At 34.8% G+C, this 18650-nt stretch overlaps 1 protein-coding gene across 10 annotated transcripts in view; it reads left to right on the plus strand.

Moving 5' to 3' along the window:
- The window catches only part of XRCC4 (X-ray repair cross complementing 4), a 103488-nt gene extending 85079 nt beyond the window's left edge, over window positions 1-18409 (plus strand). For 8 of the 10 annotated variants that reach the window (XM_039352601.1, XM_039352603.1, XM_039352611.1 and 5 more), the window contains one exon: window positions 14778-18409. In XM_039352601.1, coding sequence (XP_039208535.1) covers window positions 14778-14855 — 78 coding nt within the window. In that variant the 3' untranslated portion in view covers window positions 14856-18409. The remainder of the gene's footprint in view (window positions 1-14777) is intronic. The other 2 variants (XM_039352607.1, XM_039352606.1) reach the window with 1 other exon arrangement.
- The last annotated feature ends 241 nt before the right edge of the window (window positions 18410-18650 follow it).

The raw sequence follows: 18650 nt of genomic DNA on the forward strand, positions 1-18650 counted from the left end.
AGCATAGACTGCATGTTGAATGCCAAGAGAAGATTTGGGGTTCCCAATCCAGGAACAGGTGCAATTGACATCTGTTGAATTTATGGATCAGATTCACTCTCAGTAATGGCAACCATGTGTCAAAGCTTGGATTGGTAGTCTCCAAGGATACCCCTTTTTATGGACCTAAAGGGCGTCTTTTTCACAATACTTATTTGTATGTTGCATTCGGCTTATAAAGGAATATTCTGATTTTCCTCAGCTAAGAAAGTAAAGCAAGTGAGGACCAGAAGCTGCTCTCACTCTTAGGACTATGCTGTCTCCCAGATCTGGCTATATTGCAAAATGGTTGAAATGGCTTTTCTGAGAGGCATTTGGTGACTAACACATAGGCTTTATTTCCCATCTGTAAAGAGTAAAGAAGATGAACTTGACAGAGAGAAGAAAGACCTGTTACCAAGGCAATGAACAGATAAACATTGCAAAAGTATCTAAGACAAACACAACCCAAATTCACACAAAAATCAAAGGAGAAGAATATTCATGATTCAGTAACAATGGGCAATCTTAATAGAAGTAATTTTAGGGAACTCAGCGTCTCTTTCTTGGTCTGATCTACCTTGTAGGGCATGTCATTATCTGATTGGCAAGTGCGCTATTTTTAATTCTGTAGAAAATTTATGAGCATTATGAGCCATGGTGGCACAGTGATTAGAATGCAGTACCTGGGGAGGAAAGCTATGGCAAATCTGGACAGCATACTAAAAAGCAGAGACATCACCCTGCCAACAAAAGTGTGTATAGTTGAGGCCATGGTTTTTCCTGCAATGTATGGCTGTGAAAGTTGGATCATAAGAAAGGCTGAACGCCAAATAATTGAAGCCTTTGAACTATGGTGCTGGAGAAAACTCCTGCGAGTCCCTTGGACTGCAAGGCATTCAAACCAGTCAGTCCTAGAAGAGATCAATCCCAACTGCTCTTTATAAGGCCAGATCCTGAGTTGAAACTCAAAAACTTTGGCCACCTAATGAGAAGGAAGGACTCACTGGAGAAGAGCCTGATGCTGGGAAAGATTGAGGGCAATAGAAGAATGGGACGACAGAGAATGAGATGGCTGGATGGAGTCACTGAAACAGTAGGCGTGAGCTTAAATGGACTCCAGAAGATGGTAGAGGACAGGAAGGCCTGGAGGAAGGCCTGGGGTCGCGATAGGTCGGACACGACTTCGCAACTAACAACAACAACAACTGCAGGCTACTTCTGCTGAGTGCTGGCTGCCAGCAGTTTGACAGTTCTATTCTCACAGGCTCAAGGTTGACTCAGCCTTCCATCCTTCCGAGGTTGGTAAAGTAAGGACCCAGATTGCTTGGAGCAAAATGCTGGCTCTGTAAACCACTTAGAGATGGCTGTAAAGCACTATGAAGTGGTATATAAATCTAAGTGCTATTGCTATTATGGTTATGGTTTGTATCATTTTTATTGATTTGTGACATCTACTGATGAGTAACTGTGGTGGTATAGAAATATCAAAGATAGATAAGTCTATTGGCACAGAGTTTATCTCAGGTATCAAAAGTCTTATTTCACAAAGGACAGTTTTGTGTTTGAAGAAAATCCTAGTTGGAATCCAGCACATAGTTAATTGGGTTTCAGCATATGCTCCCATGAGATGTATTGCATTTCTATTTAAATGTAATCATATCATTACCATCGTCATTATGATGCAGGATAAAAAAATTATGCAAATATTCCTCTTTTTTCTGCAGGCATTGTAAAAATGGCCATTCTGGATATTTCCTTTTGTATTTCTGTTAAGGCTAGAACAGAAAATGATTTCTCCATTGGCACAAGAGATATTCCTTCTAAGCAGCTGGCAAGTTTACAGATGTCCCTGCCTTGTGCTTTCTTGCCTTATATCTAAACTAAAAAAGGTTTATAAGTGCAGTTATTTACTAAAGTGTGCTGATGTTATTTTTAAATAGATTGTTTTCAATGCGCAAAGAATAAACTAAGTGTTTATAGAACACTTACTTCATTCTTTGCACATTGAAAACAATTAATGGGACATTTTTCACTCCTGCCTCATAGTAGCCTGCTCATTTAAGATAATTTGTGAGTGTTTTTACTTGCAGAGAAGAAAAGAAAGCAAGGTCATAGGGGCTCATTATATTTCTATGCTATGTTCCCTTATATCAACCAAATGGCAGCAATTTTGAAAGTATTTCAATATATTCTTTGGTATTCAAATTGATCTTTACATCATATGTTATTAGAGACACCTGCTGCCACTTCTGTGTTCAAAGGCATATTGAAACTCTCTCTTAATGTGTTTTTTATTCGCTTTGATGCATGTTTGTCTTCAATTTTAGACCATAGCAATTCTTTCGTGAACAACTTGGTAGTACTAGTTGTGGTGGTAATGGAAACTGGAGAGAAATTGGGTAATTCAGATGAAAAGTATGACAACTTAGTTTAACACATATTTTTTTATTTGTGTTTATGTAAGCTAAAGAGAAGTAAAATGGAATCAATTATAGTAAGAATATTTCTCCCATGTTAGTGCTTCCTTTGAAAGTGCCATTTCTTTGAAAACAAACTAAAATCAGTCTTTTAGGATGATTTACACTCTTTTGCCTGCACAATATCTACACTGCACCCTTAAATCGTGCCCTATCCTCTGCTGCACTGATACCAATTCAACCCTAAGCCAGTTTAAGGCAAACCAGTTCAGATCAAGATATTTTGTCAACTGTTTGCAAAATATTCAGTTCATACTAAGAACTCACACTTCTACTTCGGATACATTATGCGAAGACTCAGCTTTCTGGGAAAGGCTGTAATATTGGGAAAGATAGAAAAAAGGAAAACAAAATCAAAAGATGGCCAACAACTGGATGACTCAGAGTGGCAATGAATGCACTATTGGAAGAATGAAGGCAAATATACATGTCCCTATTGGAAGACCTGAAAGACCAGGCTAAGAACAGATTGTCATAGAGAAAATTTATCTCTATGAATGCTAGCAGTCAAAAGCAACTTGATGGAATATAGTTAATCACAGGCTCAACCCAGTACCCTTCCCCTCCCCCCAGTAAGATAATATAATAGCCTTGTTGCTCTGCCCTCTCAACTTTCTACTCCAGGAGTTAAATGCGTAGCGCTGTCTGTCTGTCTGTCTGTCTGTCTGTCTGTCTCTCGAGGATCACATATGTCAGGCATGTCAAACTGCCGGCCCGCAGGCCGGATGCATCACATCAAAACCGCACCCACCCCATTGCCGGCAATGGGAAAAAAGTTGCAATACATCATATGAAAATATACAATTCAATAGTGTTTCCCACTGACTGTTGTATTCATTTGCTTAGTTTGCATCAAATTAACAGAAAGGACTCATGTTTGTCATTTAATTACTTTACAATTTATGGTAAAAAGTTTTGTTGATTGAGTTTGTTTTAGTAAAACTGGGTGTTGGGCTGTATTATTGCTGCTGAACAATTTTTTTTCATTCGTTTTGTTGTTTTTTTATCTGTTTTTTCACATTAGTTTTGATTGCATTGCTCTTCTTCTCATGATATTTCAGTTTATTCTTTGGATCTTACTAAGTTGCATGGCAGTATTATAAATTACTCAAAATATGAACAGGTTCATAGTATACAATAATAAATAAATAAATAAATATACACATACACACATACATAAATACATACATACATGCTTGTTTTTATATCTATGGAATGAAAGTAATGTAAATGTGAGGCATGCATAGCCTTCAGTCAGAAGATTTGCCTAGCTCTAAATCCTACATAAGGTTGGCATTAAAGATTTAACAATACAGCTGTCTCTAGCCCTCTATCTAGAGAAGACTACATTTAGCCTTTGCTGTCTGCTGGCAACCTCTTCTCAATTGAGTTCATTAATTCACTTGTCTACCCAAAACATTACTCTATTTGTCACTGTTTTGGCTACCACTAGCTATTTAGAGGAGAAGGGCCGATTTCATCAGCCAATACTATTGATAGGAGTTTTATGAAAGTTCGCCTGTGCTTCAAATAATGGACTAACTCATTATATTTTGTACACATCTCTCCTTTGCTCTGATTATTATTGCTCCATCTTTAATATGATAAATTGATTGATTGAATAGTAAGATATAAGCATATCTATAAAATTAAAGTACTTTATATAATGGCCTTGCAAATAATTTCTTTTCCAAATAATAAAATGTAAAAAATGAATAGCTTCATAAAAGCTACAGTTGTGATCACTTAAAATTAACATACCTATTAAAGATACTATATCAATTTTAATAAAATAACATTTTATTAGGAAATAGCAGCAACAAAAGAAATTTGAGTGATGAATCTAGATCTGTCCAGCTTTCATATTCTTACAGTGGTAAAGTCCCATTAGAGTAGAAGTCAACACACTGACATTATTTTCTCAGAAATACTATGGAAATAGCTTTTCCAGGATGATTTTTAACCTTCCAGATTACCTATAGCTTTAGCAATCCCCAAATCAGGAATTTGGTTCAACTATATTCATAGATGCCTTACAGCCAAATCAAGGTGGCCAAAAAATCTTCTATATAAGGGTTTGCCTACCTAGTCTCGCCTTAGCCATGCAAGCCAGCTGAGTGACTTTAGGCCAATCATTCTCAGCCCAACCTACCTCACATGTTATTGTTCTGGGAAAAGAGGAGGAGGAAGCTGTGTTGGATATTTGCTGCCTTGAGTTATTCATAAAAATAATAAAGACAGGATATAAATAAATAAATATATCTGTAAAGAATTATAAAGAATCTTTATAATTATTAATTTATCAATATGTCACTTCCTGGTGATAAAGCTGGATTCAGTCTTTAAGATTGATGCCTGCTGTGTGTTAATATTTTAATGTGTTACATAAAATAAACTGCACTGAAATCTGCAGAATTGTTCTTATATACCACTCAGTCCTCTTTACTTAAAACATGCCTTCTTTCTGTTGATTTAATGACATGATTATAAAGACTGTGTGAGAGTCCTTTCATATGACCATAATGATCTGGAAAAGCTAGCACTCTATCTATTATAGAATATTGTCATTAAGAAATACCTGTATATGTAATGGTATATGAGAAAGTCCTTGGTGCAAAGAAATAGGAATGATGAGGTAAGAGAGGGTGTAGCCTACAGCTGCATAATGGGTGAAGAAAGCAACTCAGAAGAGACTTTCCCCAGTTTCTCACACTGTTTAGGAGATGATGGAAGATTTGAACTTTCAGATTTGCAAGACTGATACCAGCCTTCCTAGATAAACTAGACAGGAGACATCATCAAATTAGCTAACTCTGTTTTATTCTAAAACTGCATTAACAGAATCTTGCGAGTAAAAGAATCTCTATGTAAAAGAAATAAAAATGACTCCAGAATTTATCCAACTGCCATTGATTTCATAACACAAAAATATAGTACAGCTATTTTAAAACACTGAACAAATAAGTTCTGTTTATTTCAGCAATTCTTATTAATTAAGTCCTCCCTGGACCCATATAAATGGTTACTCGAAAGTATAAAATGAAGATTGTTTTGGCCCCTGGGATTATCATGCATAATGAAATCAGGTTTTACAGCATAAACAATAATGTGCTTCTACTTGAGGAAAGATTGCAGACAAGAGCTTTCCTTGTGTTAGCAAGTTATAAGCATATTATTGTTATTTATTTTTCAGAAGAGAAAACTACATATCTTCAGCTTTAAGTGAAAGGTTAAAGCTTGGCAAATATTACCTACCCATTCTTCCTTACCTACCCATTATTGTTTTATGAAAACTAGTAGTAGTTTTCATAAAACAATTAAATGAATCAATTAAAGTTTGAATAAAGAAAGGGAAATAGAAGCCTTCCTCATCAATATACTCTATACTGAAGTCATAACATAGTTCTAGATCAAGTTTATTCATACTGTATCAACTTTAAATTTGGTGGCAGATAGTCCTCCACTTAAACTCATTTGTTTAATGACAGTTTGAAGTTACAATGGCACTGAAAAATGTAATGTACAATCAGTTTCACACTTATGATTCTCACAACATCCTCATAGTCTTATGATCAAAATGTGGGCACTTGGCAACTGACATGTTTTTATGATGGCAACATCCCAGGGTCATGTGTTCACCATTCTTGACCTTCTGAGCTAGTTTACAACAAACAAAATCAGTGGGGGATGCAAGATTTGCTTAACAACTTAATTTAACTGCAATGATTCACATAACCATGACAAAAAAAAATGGTTGTAAAATTGAGCATGACTCACTTAACCATCTTGCTTAGCAACAGAAATTCCCAAATCTGGTTGTAGGTTGAGAACTACTTCTCCTCCCCGCCTCATCTTAGCATTTTTCACTATTTTACAGTATCCAGAATTTAGACAAGCTTGCAATGACAATGGTCAAACAAAACCACTTTATACGTTTTGGAGTGAGAGAGGAAATAAACTGTTAATATACAGTACCTAATAGCTATACATTTATTGATGGGTGCAGTTGTCAGGGCAGCCCATATATAGCAGAAACTGAAAGTATAAAAACACATTGTGATATTTGATGCAGAAGCAGGATAGAAGAATTAAGGCAGAAGTTGTGGTATGCGATTTCCTTTCATGCCTGTAGCATGTTTGATTGTTTGTATTTGCAGTGTGTAGGGCTTTTTTTCTTCAAAAGATGATGATGATGATGTTACCTCATTTAGTAATGAAACGTGCAAGAAAACAACAATGCTCAGAGAGCACCAAGGATTCCACAGTTCAACCCTCAGCTACACATATTCTCTTCCATTGGTAGTGTTATCTGTTTTCTGTATGGCTGTAGTTGCACTATGTTCACATGGGTTGTGTTAAGTTGTAGGAACTTCAATAAAACATTCAAGAATCATCAAATCCAGGGTCAGAAAATCATTATTTTTTCAAAACGTAATTCTATACCAAGAAAGTCTTGAGAAAGTCACAGAAGAACATGATTGAGTTATTTCAAGTTGATAAAATACAACAAGGGAAAATTATTAGTCTACCTGCATTTCACAAAGCATTCTTCTGTGAGATCTGCCTCTGTTTGCCGACAGGAAATTAGCTCCCAAGTTAAATAATTTATTCCCTGAAAGTTTATTAAGAATTGATAGTAGCATTCCTGTCTGAAAGACTAACCCACTACAGAATTTGATAGCTACTCTTTCCAAAGTGAATTACTCTTTCCCACGGATGGGAAAAAACAACTCACCTGACATTTTAAGGAGCTTTGTTAATCTTTGTGTATAAATTATTGGCAGATGTTAGTCTAATGCTCATTAAACATTTACCTTGAACAACTATTTCTGAAGCTAATGAAAAATGATGAAGACTTTAGAAAGGGAGAAAGGCAACCAGAGCAGGTTTTTCCTTTTCATATTTCAGGGGAAAGGAAAATGACCAACTGAGGACTAAGTGTATAAACACTGCCTTTTTGCATTTCATGAAGTTATGACTTATTCTTAAATGAGTAAAAACTGGCGCTCGCTCTTAGCTTTCCAATGAAGCTAAGCAGAGCCTCTCTGAGGGAGGTTTTAGATATAAAATATAATTATGCATGATGAGATCAAGACTCCATCTAGTATTCTTGCCTAAGAATTTTTTTCAAACACTGATAGAGAAGTGTTGTACAAGTTTGTGCAATTTTTATGAATTAGCCTCAACAGATCCGAGGGAGCAAACTTACTTTCTTTCTTTCTTTCTTTCTTTCTTTATTTATTTATTTATTTATTTATTTATTTATTTATTTATTTAGCATATTTTCATAGAGTAAAAGATAAATTGAAAGGGGGGAAAAAGAAAGAAAATGAGACTCTTCAAAATCTATTCCTCCACTGCAGGAATTTCATTATTCTTTTGTTTTTGTGCATACAATAGTCTTGCTGCATTTTATCATGTGCAAAATCAATTTACCATCTTTCCTAATTCATTGTTCATAAGTCCTAATAAAAATAATTCTGTTTTTATATTAATCTTTAGCATTCTTTGCATTATTGTGTGAATATATACCCAAAATTTCTTAGCCCTCTTACAAGTCTATCATGCATGATAAAATGTCCCTTTGTGCTTTTCACATTTCCAACACTGGTTTGAAATACCTTGTACTGATAATTTCTCCAGTGTCATGTACCAATAATACATCATTTTACAATGTTTTCTCTTAAATTGTGACACAGTGTAAATTTAATATGTTATCCACATTCTCTCTCAAGTGTCCATCTCTATATTATACCCCAAATTAATAGCCCATTTTCACCTAAAATCTTTCACTTGTTGTTACAAATTTTAACAACAATGTATGATTTTCCTATTACATGTTCATCATTTGCACATAATTCAGTTTCAAATTCTGTTTTGTGTTTTTAATTCCAGTTGTCTTTTTATCTACATTAAACCTTACTTTTAGCTATTCATATGAAAACCATTGAAAACTATGTCCTTCTGTAGTCACTTCTTGACTTCATCTTAATTTCTCCATCCTGCTGTATTAATAAAGTCTTAATATGTTAACTATTTATCTCTAACTAATGTTTCCCTTCTTTAAAATGCTCCCTTTGCTGAGGTTAATAACAACCTGAGCTTGTATTTTTTCGTATTCTCAGTATGCCATTGTCACAAACATAATGATTTTTAAAATCCACATCAATTTTATCAAACCATAAAAAACCTGCCAACCAAATCTCAGGTTATGATCATCTAATTCTAACCTTTTATTTCTTAGCAAGACTCATTCTTTCATCCAAACCAAGCAGCAGCCTGCAAAATACATTTAACTGATCAGAAGGAAACAGGCAACCATGCATTCCTTTCTTGGGTCAGTTTTTCATCTGATCCAACAGAATAAACAGTCTCAGCTGAGAGAAAATAGAGCAACAATAGTTTTAGTGTTGCTGAAATTTAAATTTAAACTATCATTTAAAATGCCTGGTGTCTTAACCAGTACACCAAATTGACTCTCAATTCATTATTATTACCTTAAGAAACTAACATGGAAATATACAACTCATAACCTCATTTTCTATTATATTTAGAATGATATATTGATACATGACACTTTTTTTCTGTTGTGCAAAGGTGCAAAAGCTAACCAGTTTCATTAAAGTCTCTAATTCTGACCTTGTAAATTTTGTCTGTAATTTTAAATGATAGTTTAAATTTAGAAAGCCAGTTTGGTGTAATGGTTAAGGCACTAGACTAGAAACTGAGTGACCATGAGTTCTAGTCCTGCCTTAAACACAAAGTCATTTGGGTGACCTTCACCCAGTCATGTTTTGCCCTAGGAAGGAGGCCATCACTTTTGGCAAATCACTTCCAAAAATCTTGCCAAGAAAACTGCGGTCATCAGGAGTTAACAATGATGATTGATGATAATAAATGAGAATACTCATTAGGTGGAGAGAAATGCCAAATCTAGCCTGAATGTCTGGCTGACTGTGCAATGAACCATAAATAATAATGGATTAATGGATTTAATTTAGTGTAATTGCTTGCATGTTTAAACTTCCTCTTTTCTCTCTCCTGTATCTTTACTCGCCCTACTCCAGAGAATCCTCTTCACTCAAAAGGAGCTTTGCAATACATATTGTAAGTCACATGAGGGAAAGAAAAGTCTATTTGTCAATAATATCTGTTGCGCTGATAGATAAGCAACAACAGAAAAAAAAAGATAATTAAAATGAAGCAGGGGTTTCCCCAAGAAAATTAATAGTTACTATATAAAGTAAATGCTCAATTAATTGGCACTGAGTAATTAAAAATAATATACTTGTGTGGTTAGTCATCTATGTTTAGCAAACATAAAAAGTATACCATATTAGTAAAAGTTTGATTTGGATAGTGTTTAGTTTATTAAATAGTTATATATAAACATACCATAAAAGAGTGAGGGTTTCTACATCTAACCCCAATATTATTTTAATCACAGACTGTAGAAAACTATTAAATTTCAGTCTGGAACTTGCACATATGCTTTGCTAAACTGGCACCTAGAAAAAGTGTTTATATAGAAATTCCAGACACCTTCTGTATAACGGTGCTGTGAGTAAAGCAGATGCTTTTTTTGTTGTTTTACCAAACATTTCTGCCATATGTGGATACTTTAGTTACTCGTAATCTTTAGAAAGAGTATCAATGAGCAACTCTTCTCCTCTGGCTCTTTGTTTTCAGCATCACCAGGTATCTTTCTTAAAACCTGCTATTATGTCCTGGACACATGAAGCAGACAGATGCTTTTCCAAGAGGCAACTGGACTTCTTGTTTTTCTTTGAAGATGTTTCGCTTCTCATCCAAGAAGCTTCTTCAGCTCCACTGGAGAAGCTTCTTGGATGAGAAGCGAAACATCTTCAAAGAAAAACAAGGAAGTTCAGTTGCCTCTTGAAAAAGCATCCTTAGGATAACTATGATCTGGATGACTGAGAATCTCCATAGACAGATAGCTAAGCCTCATATCGATCTTTTTAAGTAGAGCCAAACTTCAGGTTTTGGTTGGTTGGTTGGTTGGTTGGTTTTTTGGGGGGGTGATATTCCAATTAATGCATTGTACTTTACAGCGTTGATAGATTTTCCCTACTCCACTGCCATCCCCTCATAAAAATATGAGCTATTCCTAAGGCTAGGGATGGTTCCCTCCTAGAAATATTTGATATTGAACTTTCCATTTTCCCCCAGTCAAACTATATGGTGTGAGATTTCATTAGTTTGCCTTACTTTCTGGAATTAGTACGTAGCAAGAATATAAATACTGCTTGGAATACTTCCTCTGCAAGAGCCACATTGGGAGCAAATGGCAATAAGATAGAAGAAGGAATTAATTATCTTATATAATTTTCTGTCTCTTTATTTTTATTGGTTGTCAGAAATGACTAATACTAGAAGAGAACATAATTGAGAATGTAATAGAGGACTATCCAGAGGTTCATATTGGGTGAACATCAATATCTCACTAGTAGCACAGAGACCAGTTTGAATGGAGTGAGGTGGAGATAATTTATCCCAGATTTGTCTCTCTGAGTTTTTCTACAAAACAGCAGCCAAATTTAGGACCAAATGTAATAATTCCAGTCAACTGTAATGCTAATTACCTTTATCAGATGTATGAATATGTATATATGAAAATAGGTATAATAACTGAATGAAAATGATTGAAATTTTTAGTTGGAGAAGGTTATAGCGTGAAAATGACTTGGCTTTTTCATTTCCGGAGTTCTACCCAAATATGCAAATAATGTTTTAGTCCATACTCCTCCCCCCCTCCCTCCAATTTAGTGCCCTCCAGATGTAAGATTGTCTGGGACACTACACATCCTCTTCATGACCTGTTTTCCTTGTTACCTTCTGGGAGGAGGCTCCGTGGTATCTGAAGCAGAACATCCAGATTCAGTCACAGTTTTGTTCCATACAGGATTAACCTTGTGAACTCTAAAGCTTCCTCCTTCCATTATGTGTTCAAGATGGACAGTGATTAATATTTATATGTTACTTATATGTAAGGGTATAGGCCTATACATATGTTGTATATAGTATATTTAAATGTATGTTATGTATGTGTAAATTTTGAGAGCAATCAACTAAATTTCATTTTTAATGTGTGCCATGTGCCCACAGTATAAAATGACAATAAAGGTTATCTATCTATCTATCTATCTATCTATCTATCTATCTATCTATCTATCTATCTATCTATCTATTTCTGTCTGTCTGTCTGTCTGTCTGTCTGTCTATGTATTGGTGAGTATAGTGTCTACATTTCCAGGTGGCTGAAAATAATGATCAGATTCCAAGAATTTAGAGAATACTTCAATCACTGGGACTGTTGGTAAAAAAATTTAGCACTCCATGAATAAGCATATAGATTATTGCTTTGCATAGTGATGGGAAGCAAAACTCCATAGCATCTGAAAACCCAACACAGAATACAAATAGTCATTTTATAAGATAGAGCTTTTCTTAGTAGAACATGTGTCAATTTCCATTATTTTTATGCAATGCACCATTAACTAATAAAGCACTAAAACTGAGAAATCAATAAAACCATGCCAAAAAGTTTCCAGAAATTCTTAGAATTTCTAGGGAAACATTTCATTACACTTGAACCATGCTACAATATGTATCCTTTCAAATCTCACAGTGGGATTTCAAGAACAAAAGACGAGTAAAAGTGTCAGTAATTGATGGATATATCAAGTTGGGGGGAAACCAAATATTGTACACAAACATAGATCTTATGTAAAATCTTGGCAAATTTAACCCCATTAGCTAAAATTAATCTTAATAAAGGCAAAAATTATTATTGTAATTGAAACTGGCACATAACGTCTTCAGGCTGAGAAGTCAGGCTGAGAAGTTCCCAGTTTAAGAACGCCCTGGTTTAAGGGTGTCTCTTAGTTAAGAATGAAGTATTGTAGTAGAACTTGAATTAAATTCACAATGATTCAAGTTAAATACACAATGCTACTTATACAATATTATAAAATAATACTTACATATAAACTTGACTTAAGGGCAGACCTTGGGAATGGAACTCATTCTTAAACTAGAAAACTACCTGTATCTCTTAGCCTGGGTTTAACATTGTAATTTTTTAAAAAAATTGCAGTATTTAACTTTGTTCTGTCACACATAGCTTCATCCTGTCAGTATTAGGATAGGCACTATATCATATAAGGTGGTTAGTGGGTTCGGTGATTTGTCTATTGAGATACTCACATTTGCATTTTCAGTTTATATAGCTCATTTCAGCTAAAAAAACCTAATACCTAAAAAAGCTTACTTTCTGTTAAAAAAAGTTAAATTTTGTACTTTGGATGTAAATTCATAGTCATACATGCTTCCTTATTTGGAATTATATTGACATTGGAAGGTAGATATATTTATGCATGGTTTAATTTTGGCCCCATTAATTTTAAATCAGCGGTAAATTTAACATCAGTCCAATATGAGGAGAAAGTGAAGTTGAGAACTGAGAAAAATATTGCAGTTTTCAGCCATTTTTGAGATAAGCAGGGGAATATTCTCCCTAGCAGGAGTAGGAGTTTCAACGGAAGCCTTCTCCTTACTTGACTTGAGTGGAAGTGGAGGTTGGGGGAATTATGGAGAGGAGTTTCAGAGGAGTTAAATTTGATAGTTGGCTTATGGATAGTTAGACTGGTGGCTGTGTAGTGACATCAGAGCAGCCACGGGAATGAGTGTAATGTGACTGATTAGTAAGGAATTGGGGTACTAGAACCAGGCGCCATCCACTGTGATGATGAATGGAATACAAGAGAATGGTGTCGACAGGAGGAAAACTGCATTAATGTGGTGATATACTGAGAGAGATATGGCAGAAGATGGAACAGGCTACCTTGTGGGAATGGATGTCTTAGGCTACTTTTGACCCCTACTTTTAATCTGGGAAATCATGTTTTAGTATGCCTTGAACTAAATAAACTTCTTTGAAATCTTGCAATATTTCAAATATTTTTTGTACAATGCCTGAGATAACTTTTCAGGTATATTATATGGTTGAATTCAGAAATTATGTTGGTGCCTGATGTAATACATGATAAACAACCACATAAGTAGTTAAAAGAAAAACCAAGGAAAGAAAGATAAAATATAGTATTATTATTGGGTGACTGAAAAAGATGAGGGTGAGGATAGATTATCTTGTATTTGTAAGAGAGTGGTGATCTTTGCACAGTAATAGGAATGGATTTTGTTATGCAGATGTAGTGACCTCTCGTTCTTTAATTTTGCTGAGTTTCAACCCCAGCAATTTCAATCAGTATAATCAATTAAAAATATTGGGGACTATATTAAAGAAGTAGGAAGCCACTAGTTATTCTCCTATGTTATTTCATCATATGTAGTTCAGTTGTCTTTTTTAAACAGAAAAAACATTGTAAGAGAACAGGAGGAATTTCTTCAAGAAACTCGTGTACTTTCAGAGAAGTTGAAAGTAGACCCAGAACATTTCAGTGCTTTTCTCTTGCTATTCTCCTTCATTAATGTATTAAGATGAACATAAATCAGTTGAACATAGAGGAATTTCCAAACATTCCAAATAATGCTTAAATTACAAAGACCAAGACTTCTTCTGTTGAGTTTGACTACTGGAAATGTCTATGTAGCTTTCTTCAGCAGCAACATGAAATTATTTTGCCATGTCTATCTTGTAAGATTTTTGGAACTTTCCTGTTTATCCTGCAGCACTTTTCTGGTTGTCTATCCAGGTCTGATCTTGTTTAGCTATTTTAAAATCAGCTAAGAATGACTAGGTGCTACCCTCTGCTAAGATGGGATACACAAATTTTTTAACATCTGGGTACCTTTTTTAAAAAAAGAAAAGAAAAGAGCCACTTACTGGATATACAGAATATAAAGCCCAGGAACTTGAAATGTGATTTATTCTGTATTGTCAAAACAGTTGAAAATATTATAAATTGCATACGAGAAAGTTTAAAACCCCTCCATATTACCATCTACTTCATTGCTTGAATTGTTATTATATATATATTTGGAATTAAGACAATTTAATAAACGCAAACGTGACACTATCCAGTTCTATAATTTAAATGTTGATTTTGCCATAACACAGAGGAACAAGCCACAAACATCTTTGAAAAATATTCTTTCTCTCCCAAATCTGAATCAAGGTTCCATAGAGAATATTACAAGATAATGTTTTGCAGTATTGTGCCTGCATGTAATTTTATAATTTTAATTAATTTTATAATGTGACAAACATAACTTTATTTCCTATGTCTTGAACTTTAGACTACATCCCACTCTATCAAAATCGACAGAGAGGCAACTGACCTTGAAAAGGGCAGAGGAAAAGAAAAGCACAGATGACCCCGAAGACCTGTTTGATGATATCTGATTTTTCTGGAAGAAAGCTACAATTTCACTACAAGTTGCTAAAAATGCCATCAATTATCCCTTCCAAAGAAACTATTTTACATGTAGCAGTGGAGGGAGTTATTTGTACTGTAAAATAATATTCAACTACTGCTTTTTCATTTGTAATAAAGGTTGTACCCATGAATCACTAACAGTCAACACTTTCCATTCAAGGTGTTACAGACTTCAAGAAGTTTATCTGCCTCCAGTTAATGTGAATGAAAAAAGTTAATCTATCCTCAGGATTAGGAAGGACAATTAGTAGACCATCAAAATGGCAGCAATAAAAACTGGGAAGAAAGATGGCAGAAAGGTGTCTTGAAATCTCTATAGTGGCTTTATGAGTAACAAAAATATATTTCCCAAATTGAGAATAGATACAGTGACTTATCCATCAGACAAATGTTTTCTTTCTGTTTGATCATCGCTTTTAAATGTCTAAAATGAAGTCTTCTGCTGCAAAGTTATTTTCGGCCTTTACTCCATTTACTTCTGAGTAATGGTCCCTAGCAACCCTTGTTTTGAGAACAAAAGCAGTGACCCACAACTTCTACCAGCACTCTTGGATATCAGAAGCAAGGGTTTCTCTGACATTTTAGAGATAAAGCAATCTGTTGTACATTGTTTTACATTTTGAATTGGAGAATTCTTATAGATAAATAATTGAACAATTCAGTAATTGCCATAATATGCCATTTTGTCCCCGGTTTTATACCTGGGAGCATTGAATTAAAACTCCCAGAACTCTCAGCCAATGAGGGAATTCTCCCAATTTTAAATCTAGGAGATTGGGGAAAGTCTGCACAAAACTTTGAAAAAAGCTTATGATAATAGAGTAATTGTTAAGATTGGAAATTAAGATTGAAAATATTCACGTTCTGTTCTCAGCTATCAAATATCACTATTGGATAACTTTGGATCAGCTGCCATCTGTCACCAAACTAATTTCACAGGATTGTTATGGATTTAAAAAAAGAACTGATGAAAGTCTGCTATGTATATTTTCTTGATCTGGAGCAAAAGTAGGATTATAAACTAATGAATAAGAAAATGGGCACATATGTATGCAATTGGGACCCTGGGAGGCACTTGACAACATGTGCTTAATGACATCATGCAAATTATATAATTTACATCTTGGTTAATGGCATTTGTTCATCAACCTTTGAAAGTGACAATGACACTGAATGAGGAGACTTATGGCTAGTCCTTGAAGTTGCATTGCAGCATCTCTGTGATTGCATGGTTTTGATTTAGGCACTTAGCAGTAACTAGCTCACAGTTATGAAAGTTGCCTCTTGTCAATGTCATGTGCTGTCCATTTGCAACCTTCACTGCCAGCTTCTGACAAATGAAGTCAATGGGAAACCTGGTAAGAGATTGCCCAGGGCAATCATATGATACTACACCAAATGACCATGTGGGATTTGCCTAAAGGCCACAACTGAAATTTAGGAATGAAGGCAAATGTATGTGTCCCAAGATCTTTCATTCTGGTGAGAGAGGAATCCCCTGAGGATGGGCTCTGGCATGGGTCCGAAAGCTCGGAAGACTAAATCTCTGGTCCCAGTGACTGACCCAGATTGGATCCTACAACAACCGAAATTGCTGAACTGCCATAATTAAGATGGTATAGTCATGTGACATCACACTTTATTACCATGTTATTTAGCAACAGAGCTTCCAATCCTGACTAGCTAATTGAGAGCTACCTGTTCTCATAGCCCATGTATGTAATTGGGACAATTGAGCAATGATGACATCACACCCATAACATTTGATGTCAACATACTTAGTTACAGAAATCACTAGGAACACATGCCAAATTAGAAATCAAAAGCATGTGGGAAGCCATTAGAATCCAGATTGCCACAGAATTGAGACTGTTTTATTCTGGGAGCTTAAATTTAATTTGTAATATCAGTTGGAAGGATATTTATCTGCTTGCTTTCCAACTACTTTTACAATGTATGTGACCTTTGAAAAATTGCCTTAACCTCTCATATAAACACAACCACAGGGTTTTAGTTCAAGTGTTCTGCTGTGGAAATTATTCTAGTGTTAAGTATTTATGCGAAGTACTCCGATAAGAAGTAATTTTAGATCATTTTAATATTTTCTAATTAAACTTTTGTGGTGTTCTTTTTTTTGTCCTATAAGCCTTGAATTTCCTTTCTTCTCTCCCCCCAACTAAGCTTATATGATCTTTTCTTTCTTTTAACAAGACAATTAAAATACAGTTCTAACTATTAGCTTTGGTTTAATGGTAACCTGGAGATAGCCCTTAATGGAGCAAGCTAGTTTTTAAAAATGGAATGCAGAAAGCAATTGCTTTGAAAGAACCATCCATGAGAACAAAATATTGTCTGCAAAAACATTGTTTTTTATGGAAAGGACAGTATGAAAATAACCCCTGCTTCCTATAATTGTCCTCAAAAGTTTCTTGGAATAAAAAGTAATTTAGACAAGTAGCAAGGAAGGTCAGCTATTTGGCTATTATTATTGCCTATCTGGAGCATGGGAAAAAAAATATCCTGTGTATATGAAAAAAGAAAAGGAACAGATCTCCAGTTTTCTTTTAAGAGAACTGGCTTGATCACATGATTTTAACTTGATTCCAAGAAACTAGCTACGATTTAAAGAATTTTAGCTACAAATGGGACTTTTTATTGTATTGCATACAGATGTGATATTCTAACAACATAACACTCTGAAAAAAAGCATTATTTAATCAGAGATGTTACTGTTTCATTATGAAACATAACTAGTAGTAAAGAGGTAATTACCCCACTTCTAGAATTCTAATCTGGTAGATTACAGGTCAAGGATAATTGGATCCAACTAGCAGGGCACTCTAAAGCGCTGCCCAGTTTCAGAAAGAGGAGGAACTAGAGAAGCTATAAGCCACATTTTTAGTATCTTTTTAGTAGCTGTGTTAAGGTTTGCAGAGAATGCTTTCCTACTTTGAGATACTGAAGTTTTCCCAAGATGGCTATCAATAATGAAATCTCATACCAAACCAAACCAAATATAAAACTGCAACCATTGATAAATCCATGAACCTAGCATTGGGTTACTATACCAAGTACTAATGAGTGCAATTAGGTTCATATAAACTAATCATCTGATCTAAGTGCCTTGCTTCCACCAATGCTTGGGCAATTGACTTGGGCAGTACATGTGGACCTTATCATAATAATTCTGAATGTCATTTATGTATGTGTAATTTAGTGCATGTTCTCATCTTTTCACAGAGAGGTACTGCTGGCATATTTGTGTAATAAAGTCATCTTAGATTGCCATAATTATCTGCGATAAAATGGGAGCACTTCAAACTGATTATAAGTTTTTTTCATAGTGACAGCACTCCACAGTTAAGACTGTCCACTGCCCATGGTTTCCTGCTTAAAATACCTCCATCATATATGGATTGAGTTCTGTTTCAATCATTATTCTATAGAAATGGAATAAATAAATTATTTTCAGTTGCCAATGTGTACAATTTATAATTGTTTTTGTGTTTTTATATTTTTAATTATTGTGACATTGTTTGCCACTCAGAGTCAATTTGAGATAGGAAGCTATAGAAATTGAATGAATAAATAAATTCCACAAACAATCGCTACATAAATCTCTCTCAGTGTACTGTCCTCCAGATGCCTTTGAACTGTAGTTTTCCAACCAAGCTGTTCTAGGATTAGGAATTCTGGGAATTGTTCCAAAACATTTTGGGGATAGTTCTTGAGA

This window comes from Crotalus tigris, unplaced genomic scaffold, assembly GCF_016545835.1.
Source record: "Crotalus tigris isolate CLP2741 ecotype Arizona unplaced genomic scaffold, ASM1654583v1 scf7180000018455.1436977, whole genome shotgun sequence".
NCBI lineage: Eukaryota > Metazoa > Chordata > Lepidosauria > Squamata > Viperidae > Crotalus > Crotalus tigris.